Raw genomic sequence first — 9054 nt, 5'->3', positions numbered from 1 at the left:
TTCTTTCTTTCTTTCTTTCTTTCTTTCTTTCTTTCTTTCTTTCTTTCTTTCTTTCTTTCTTTCTTCTTTTTTGATGCTAGATTGAACACAAGGCCTGTGGGTGCTAGGTGAGCCTTGTATCCCTGAGCTACATTCCTGCACTTTCTACAACTTTAATTTTGAGTCAGGCCAGGCCTGGAGTCCAAGGAGTAGTGCTCTTGCCTCTGTCTCCCTAGTTACCAGAATGCCACATGTGCACCACAATACCTAGATTAAAGTAGTGTTCTGGTAGCAGTCAAGAGATGCACTGTTTTCCCCTAGTTCTGTTGGTGGTTTTGATTTAATTTACAAATGAACATTTATAAATTATTATCACTTTTAAGAGGAATTTCCTTAAAAATAAGTATGTTTATTCCTTTTTTATGCTGTAGAGTTGAGATGTGGTACAAGAAATAAGTCACAATGAATGTGTTCAATCATTTCTTTTCTCTGATACTGTTTCTTCTTTGTCCTCTTTTATGAAAAAGGTGAGAAGATGGAAGACTTTTCCAGGAGAGATGAGTCAGTCATAGAAAACTTAACGGAGACCTATGCCAACTCTTCCTTCTACAGAGATACAAAAGCTGAACTAGATCAACTCTCAGTCGGTCAGAAGAAGAGGAGCTTAGCCTTCAAGGAGTTCACCTGTGCCACCTCCTTTTGGCACCAACTCAGATGGATTAGCTGGCGCTCATTTAAAAGCTTCTTGGGTGATCACCAGGCCTCTATATCTCAGGTAACCTGGAAGGTGCTTTTCATTGTGCTGTGAAATAGTTATGTGGGGAAAATTTGATGCTTATTTATTCTTTTTCAGGATTTATCCACCCTTCCATGTATTTATCATCCCCATTCCATGTAGGATATAGAAACAATTGATAGTACAAGAAAACAGTTTTAAATTTTTAATTCTTGACAGCTTTTGTTAGAATAGTTCAGAACATTTAATACAAATTATAATGGATAATTTAATCAGAATTTTCATTTTGCTTTGAACTTTGTAAACTAAAGGAAATACCACTTCATTTGTTTTTTTTTCTAACAGCTCTCCACTTTAATTCACTGGTCCATTGCAGAAAACCACTAGAGGGTCATGTGTTGCACTTTGGGGACTCTAATACAATGAGTAAAAATAAATATCTCTGCTTTCATGAAGCTTATCTTCCTATGAGGGCATAAATGCTATAATTGAATAAAAATAAGCATGTCTAGTGACAAAAGGAATTGTGTTGTAAGCCTGAGCAGTGTTGGGGTGAGGGATGAACAGGGAGGGAAGGAGATCAGGTTAAAACCGGCAATGAGGGAACCCAGTGCCCCTGAGCTGACTTGGGGGCAGTGAGGGCTGTGTGCTGCTTGAGCAAAGAGCAGGTGCTGTTCCTTATTGGTACTTTTCTGTGTTTAGAGACCCAAATCTTTGGAAAGCAATAGAAACTTCAAAGAGTTTTCAGTCTATAAACAGACAGGGACCAAACTTAAAAACTGTCTCTTCACCAAGGTGATATAATGTGCTTTTCTTTTTGCTGGTTCTGTGGATTTTGTTGATTACTAAACTTTGTGGTTTTTCTGTTATCCTTAACCCTGATAGCACATAAACACTAGTTTTCCTAGTTTATTTCCTAGTTTTCCTAGTTTATTTTTCAATAATTTATAGGAGAATCAATTTAGCTGGTTCTTGAGTTGTTGTTTTTATTATCAACCAATGATTTTCTATTGAGTTTTAGATGACTGCCCATCTTGGCACTAATGAAATACTATAGAGTACTTAAAATGCACACTTGCTGCATCCAGAGTGGCTCTCAAAGTTCTGGATGGAGGGTAGGACAGGAAGAGGATGGAGAAGTAAAAGAGATAGAAAGCTGAGATCAGATGGAGACCTCTCTCCCGCTGGAAGGAAAGGAACTGTCCAAAGACTGCAAGGTGTTTATCTATACCCTTGAGAGGTTGATGTCAATTTCAAGCTCTCTGCCTAGCAACTAGTTTGCTAGCTGAAAAGCTTCTTTATGTGGCTTGTCTGGAGCTCTCTGTGTTCTTGGGGCCAGCTTTGTCTTAGCCCTGCACATGTGATTGATTTCCAGCTTCAGCTGCTCCTCACACACACTGTAATTTCAATGTTTGACTATTCTTTTCATCCAATGGAAGGTTAACATTATTATTGGAGTCACCCTCTCAACTGCAACAAAAGTTTCTGTTGCCTGCAATTTATCATTCCTCTAAGAACACAGTCATTTTGGTGGCACATCAATAAAGAGTAATTTTTTTCTTTGAGAATAGATTTGATATCATTTGGAAACAAGTTAGATGAGGTATATATATCTCAACCTGGTTACCTGATGATGAACACTGAGGTGATGTAATGAGTTGGTTTTTTTTTTGTTTTGTTTTCAGATCATGTTTGGAATACATAGTGCTCACATACCTTGTAGGGAGTTTTCACTACACAACTCAATTCCTTTTCACTCCCTTCCCTCCCGCTCCTACCGTTCTTGCCATCCTCCTTATGTTGATACCTTTCCATTCGGAAAAGTTCTATCTCCCTACTTCCTGTTATATGTCTTCTGTTTTTCTCTTTATTCATACTTTGAGATTCTCTTGTAAGAGAAACCATGCAATATTTAAGTTTGTGTGCCCGATTTATTCCTCTCAACACTATGGTCTCAAGGTGGACACATAGTCTTACACATGACTCAAGTTTATCCTTCTTCATGGTAGAGTAGGACTCTGTTGTATATAAACATCACATTTCTTTTATCCATTATTCTGTTGGTGGACATGTAAGGCATTTCCAAGATACAGGTATTATGAATTGTGTTGCTATAAACATGAATATTCATGAATCACTGTAATACGATGTTTTACTGCTTTTAGTAACTTACAGGGACTTCTTGCATGAGGTTTTTTTTCTTTCTTGCTCAAAAAGTATTTTGTAGATATCTGATCCAAGCCAAATATACAGTGGTTCTGGGCAGCACATGATTAGAACACACCTACACGGACACACCAGGAGGGTGTGTGGTTTGGGGCTAGGCTTCCTTATGCTGTAAGCACCAGGTGCATGTCCAGCCTCTGTGTTGCACCAGGGAACTCATTTTCACAAAAGGAATCCCGGCGAGGTACAGAGAAGCATCAGTCTCTAGAGTAAGTGTAAGACCTTGTATCTCCCCAAGCTTTGCATGGCAATGACTGTTCAGGGTTAGAAATATTGGGATAGTAGTAGAACAATAAGAAATCCTTTTTGGTAGAGGGTGAGATAGTAAATATTTTAGGCTTTGCAGATCCTATCTGGTCTTTTTCTCAGGTTGTGAATTCTGATATTTTATTGTGAACACAGTCATAACTAATATGTAAGGAACTGAACAAGGCTGTGTGCTGGTGCAATTTTATTCATGGATACCAAATTTTCAATTGAATATATATTTAATATTTAAGAAGTAATATTCTTGATCTCTTTACCCTATTATTAAAATTGGTAAAATCTAGCCTTATCTCATAGCTTAGCACAAATAGATGTCTGGCCGTCTGGTCACTGGGCCTTTGGTTACTGACCCTTGGGATAGGTTTTTCATTTTGTAGGGTTATTATTTCTCTGTTTTTGTATAGGGAGCTATTGAAATATTTATGAATTCCTGAGAGTAAATCTTATATCTGTTTTCCTACAGCTGTTTTTGTTTTTCTTAGACTTGTTTTATATTTCAGTGTTTCAGCACTGGCCGTTACTAATGGTTGTATTTGGGCGATCTTGCCATGAATGGGTTATCTGTTTAAGGAGAGTATTGTTCATTTAATGTAACATGGGTTTTTCTGATCAAATCAACTTGACAGGCATAACAGTGTATCACATGGAGAGTCCTTTCTACTGCATATTAAACATTTGACTCTGGACTCATTCTGCTAGCATTAGCCATAAACATCCCTCGGAAATATACCATCAGAAATATTGACTAAACATCTTTGAATAGTGACATATTTGGAGAGCTGGTTCTTTATTCTTTTTCAACTGCTTTTTTATAAAAAGGGGACTGAGACCAGGTGCCCAATGCTCATAGCATTGTCATTTCTTCTACCGTGCAATGGTCAGTTTGCCTGAAGTCTTCTTTCATGACAGAATGAATAACACTTTTGCCCCTTATAAAAGCAGGACTTTCTCATGAAATTCATTGTATTTCCAGTATATCTGACAGCTGACTAAAGTAGTTTAAGAACTTGTGTGAATCATCTTATTGATAATAATGATATTATTGGTGCATCTTAGTTTAGATCTTGTGTCCTTACAACGTGCCATGCACTCAGAAGTGGGGTTTTAGAGAGTGATTGGATTATGGGTTTTAGAAAGTTAGTGCATGACATAGCTCCCTTGGTGCTAGGAGATCTGGATGATTAGCAGTGGGTCACTGGTGCCATACCCTGGAAGAGTACATCTGCCTCCCTGCAGCCTCTGTTCTCTCTCTGCTTCCTGTGCACCATAACATGAGCATCTTTCTTCCACCCAGACCCTTCTCCCACATAGTTTCTTCCTTGGAGTCAGCTAACTCTCACCTGAAACCTCTAAAACCATGAGTCACAATAAGCCTTTCTTCCTTTAAGTTGTGGGTGATAAGTACTGTGCCCCAGTGACAGGAAACTAACCAGGACATGGTATCAGGTGTCATGTTTGAATGGAAAAACGCAGGATGGGGAGGATCCAGCTCGATGAATATCATAAATGTTTTACTCAGCAAAAGTATAGGTTATTGCACACATATGCATACTGCACGTTGATAAAGCCACCAGTGTGTATCTTGGAAAACTGCTCTGCTGAAAGGAAGGAGTATTCTTAGAGTATAGTGAAAATACGCCCTGGTAATGGAACCGCCTTCATACTATTATTTGATTGGCAAGGGGATTTTTGAAGGTTATCCTATGAGTATGACACTTTAATGATAGCCTTCATAGACTATCATTTTCAGGAACTACCCTTTACAGATCATTATTCTGTTTTACTACTTAGCTGTTTTTCAAGTCCAAAGTTGTTTATAAATTACTGCATGTCTTGATACTGCTACTGTATTGAGATTTTTACAGTTATGACATTTCCAAGATAATTTTCATTTCAGATTATCATTTCTCTATTTTCATATGTAATCAATGTGCAGTATAATCCATGAGTAACTGTAGGTAAAATTCCTCCACTACATTACATCATAAAGTATTGCTGAAGGCTTTGCTAATTGTTGGTCCTTCAGGGACTTTTTATACTCAAAACAAAGGAGATATTGTGCCATCCCCCTGGGAGCCATCAACACAGTCTGAGTAGGTGAGGGATGCAAGCACTGGCAGCTCAGGCAGCCATGTGGACTGCAGGCCTCACTGGCAAAGTTGGTGGAAAAGCAGTGACAGAGGTATCACTTTAGTGTTCCAGGGAAAGCTGGCTGAAAGATTTGGTTAAAATGACAATTCCCTTTTCTATGCATTCAGAGACTTCTTACGATTTGGATAACTGGCATGCATTTCATGCATAAATCCTTATTGTGTGGAAAATGCCCTTGTGTGCTTTAAACATTTTATTATTATTAATTCAATTTTTGTTACTCAGGATCAATCCCAGAATTTTGTTTACACTAAGAGGCACTCTACCTCTGAGCTACTTCATAGACCTAAAATTATGCTTAAATTCATCTTTTTATTTTATTCTCCTGAAGTATAAAACTGTGCATGTTCCCTGGCACAGAGACTGAGATGTAGTTCAGCACACAACTCTTAGTCATGTAGCCTTTATTTTGTTCCCATAAAGACCCCTGCAGGAGCCTGCATTTCTCTTTTACATTTCTTGGCATTCATGAGCTCAGCATCTGAGCTGTGCTATGATCTGGCAGTGCCTGGAGGGACACTGCGAAGAACTTTAACTTTTCCAGTCATCTCTTCTGTTGTTCTGTCAGCTCCTCAAACAACTCAAAAATTTTCAGCTTACTGTAGGAAACAGTCTAATCAAGAACACTTTATATTCTCCATGGAACTTTGACCAGCACATTTAAAATCTTTAGTTGAATGGCAATATCTATATATATATATATATATATATATGTAGTCTATATCTATGCCAATAGTAATAATATGTAAAAATGTTACCTCTAGTTGAAACTCTTTCCTGTTTTATTTTTCTTTTTTTGAAAGATCATTATCACAATTATAGAGGGACTGCTTATAGGTGCTTTTTTCCTTGGGACAAAAAATGAATGTGTTGCCATCCAGAATAGGTAAGTAATTTTGTGTCTTGATTGTGGCAAATACAGGAACTGTGTTGAAGCTGATTTATATACGTTAAGAATGTTAGTGTAAAACAATTATGGTATATTATTCTATTATTGTAGTGACATAAGTTGATATATGAAAACTCAGTAAAAAGTTTTACTTTCTATGTCACACCTGTATGCATGTATGTTGTTTTAATGTGTGCACAACACATATTTTCAATTTTAATTGTTTTAAATGTACAGTTCAGTAGCATCAAGTACATTCACATTACAGCTACCACAAGCATCCAACTCCACAGCTGCTTTTCATCTTTGCAGAAAGAATGTCCATATCTAGCAGAACTGTAATTTCCCATACAAACTATCCAAACTCCTGATTAATACAATTCTCCCTTTTGTCTCTGAATTTTACTACTCCAGGAGCATTCTGTATATGGAACTACAGAGAATGTGGGGTCTTTGTATGTATCATATTTCACTAAACACATATCCTCAAGGTTCAGTGAAGTTTTAACTCATGTTTGAATTTTATTCCTTCTTGAGACTCAGTAATAGTACACTATGTTAGGCAGAAATTTAGCTATTATCAGGCCAAGATGGTTTGTTTCTCCATGAAAATCAGAGAAAACATGTGGTTGTTTATCCTTTGCTTTCTTAATGATTAGCTATAGATAAGATTCATAAAACTTGTGGTTCAAACTGTAGCACCCATGAATATAATATTCTGTGAGCATGTTGAAAAGATCCAGGACTTATACAAAGTCCAGACAATGGCTAAAGATTTGGAAAACCTCAGGGCTTCAAAACATACCGAAAACAGCTATGTAGGAAGTACACCATAGTCTAGAAGTTCATCATTTCTGTGGTAAAATAAATACAATAACCTCAGCTTAAGCAAAAGATATTCCTTGCAAGTCTCATTTCCTGGTCATGGAGAGGGTTTGAACCAGTGTCTGCTTCTACTCTTCCCTTTGATCTCTCTCCCTCTCCTTTTTCCTCAGAGCAGTTCTACATTCTTTCCTTCTCTTTGATTAGTTAAATGTTACATAATTTCTGGAAAGATTTGTGGGTAAAAAACTCACCTAAGGGTATTTAAATAATTGAGGTGTTTACATTTCTGCTCTATTCCTGACAGAGTCTGGATGTTCTATCTGTTGATAATATCCCAGTGCTTTAGCTACTGGACTGCAATACATCTCTTTCTGGAGGAGAAAAAGCTCTTTATGTGAGTAGGGCTGTATTCTGGGAAGGGCCATCAGAGGATGTTGGGCAACTTGCATCCAGAATATGGCTAAGATTGTCATGCTGGATGTTACTAGTGTTTATTAAAATTTCCTTTTGTAATTGTTTAGTTTTTAATTATAAATTATAAATATTTGTCATTTATAAAATGAAATTTTAAATTCTTATGGACATTACCAACATTTATTGTGTAAATGTAGCCAAGAACAGGGGAAAAATCAAGCATTTCTGGGGCCTGATACCAAGTGTCTTTGTTACTTTTCACTTGTCGCTGAGACAAAATACCAAACACAAAAAATTAAGGAAGGAGAGGTTTATTTAGTTCAGTCTGTGGAGGTTTCAGTCTGTAATCAGCTGGTTCCAACGCAGGGTAGCATGGCTGAGGGGCAACAGTTCAAGGCAGCACAAAATGACAAAAGTAACAAAGCAAATGGCGGGGAAGCAAGCCTTTTTCCCTCCCTTTTATTGTAGGCAGGATACCACACCCCAGGGCAGGTATAGTGCTCACACAGCCTCCATTCCCTTCTCTTACACAGGAGGAGGATACTTACAAATAAGGACCCTGGCTCCCTGCTGAGTTTCTCAGTTAAACTTCTGTACTTTTCAAGTTGACACAGTGTATAAACCTATCAATCCACCCCTTGTCAAGGTGGTAACCAGACACATTTCTTTAAACTAGTTTTCAGATAGAAAGACATACTTATTTGTATCATTTCACAAATTGAACATTATAATAAGTTTAATAACAAAGGAACTGCAAATAACAATTCAACAGCTGTAAGATGAGGCAAAGAAACACAATATAAGGCTGATAGGTGTCAACGAAAGAGCAGGAGACAACATGCATAACATAAAAAGACTATTTCAGCAGTAATAGCACAAAATTTTACAAGCATGGGGCAGGAACCTTAGATACACATAAGTGAGGCATATACAACCCCAATTAGCCTTAACAAAAATAAATCTACACCCAGACACATAATAATCAACACCCCAGAAACTGAGCAAAAGAACAGGATGTTAAAATCTGTTAGAGAAAAGAAACAGATCATCTATGAAGGAAAACCCATCACAATCAAGCAGACTTCTCAACACAGACCATTAAGTCAAAAAGAGCTTGGAGTGAACTATTTCAGGCCCTGAAGGAAAAGAACTTTCCACCAAGATTGCTGTACCCTGCAAAGCTATCTTTCAAAACTGATGGAGAAAACAGATACTTCCATGACAAAGATCAACTGAAGAAATTCATGAGCAACTAATTAATCCTACAAAGAGTGCTGAAAGAAATTCTAAAAAGAGATAAAAATGACCACGATCTCAAGACCAGTAATAGAAAAGAACTACCAAGCAAAGTGAGGAGTTAAACAGAGGGGGAAAATACAGAACCAACAGTGGGAAAATAACATGACTTATTCTGACAAGAATAAGTCAACACATATCATTAATAACCCTTAATGTAAATGGCTTCAGTTCGCCAATCAAAAGAAATAGACTTGCAGAGTGGATCAAGAAACAAAATCCAACAATAGCTGCATAGAAGAAACACATGTAACTCAAAAGGAAATCCATA

At 37.3% G+C, this 9054-nt stretch overlaps 1 protein-coding gene across 1 annotated transcript in view; it reads left to right on the top strand.

Moving 5' to 3' along the window:
• The window catches only part of LOC102007264 (ATP-binding cassette sub-family G member 2-like), an 86874-nt gene that overhangs the window by 57511 nt on the left and 20309 nt on the right, over positions 1 to 9054 (top strand). Inside the window, exons 9-11 of the mRNA XM_005388159.1 lie at positions 507 to 754; positions 6163 to 6245; positions 7378 to 7467. Of these exons, the coding sequence (XP_005388216.1) occupies positions 507 to 754; positions 6163 to 6245; positions 7378 to 7467 (421 nt within the window). The remainder of the gene's footprint in view (positions 1 to 506; positions 755 to 6162; positions 6246 to 7377; positions 7468 to 9054) is intronic.

The sequence above is a fragment of the Chinchilla lanigera genome, unplaced genomic scaffold (assembly GCF_000276665.1).
Source record: "Chinchilla lanigera isolate Chin_1 unplaced genomic scaffold, ChiLan1.0 scaffold00032, whole genome shotgun sequence".
In the NCBI taxonomy this organism is placed as follows: domain Eukaryota; kingdom Metazoa; phylum Chordata; class Mammalia; order Rodentia; family Chinchillidae; genus Chinchilla; species Chinchilla lanigera.
Note: the sequence above shows the minus strand (reverse complement) of the source record. Positions and strands in the feature narration are given on the sequence as shown.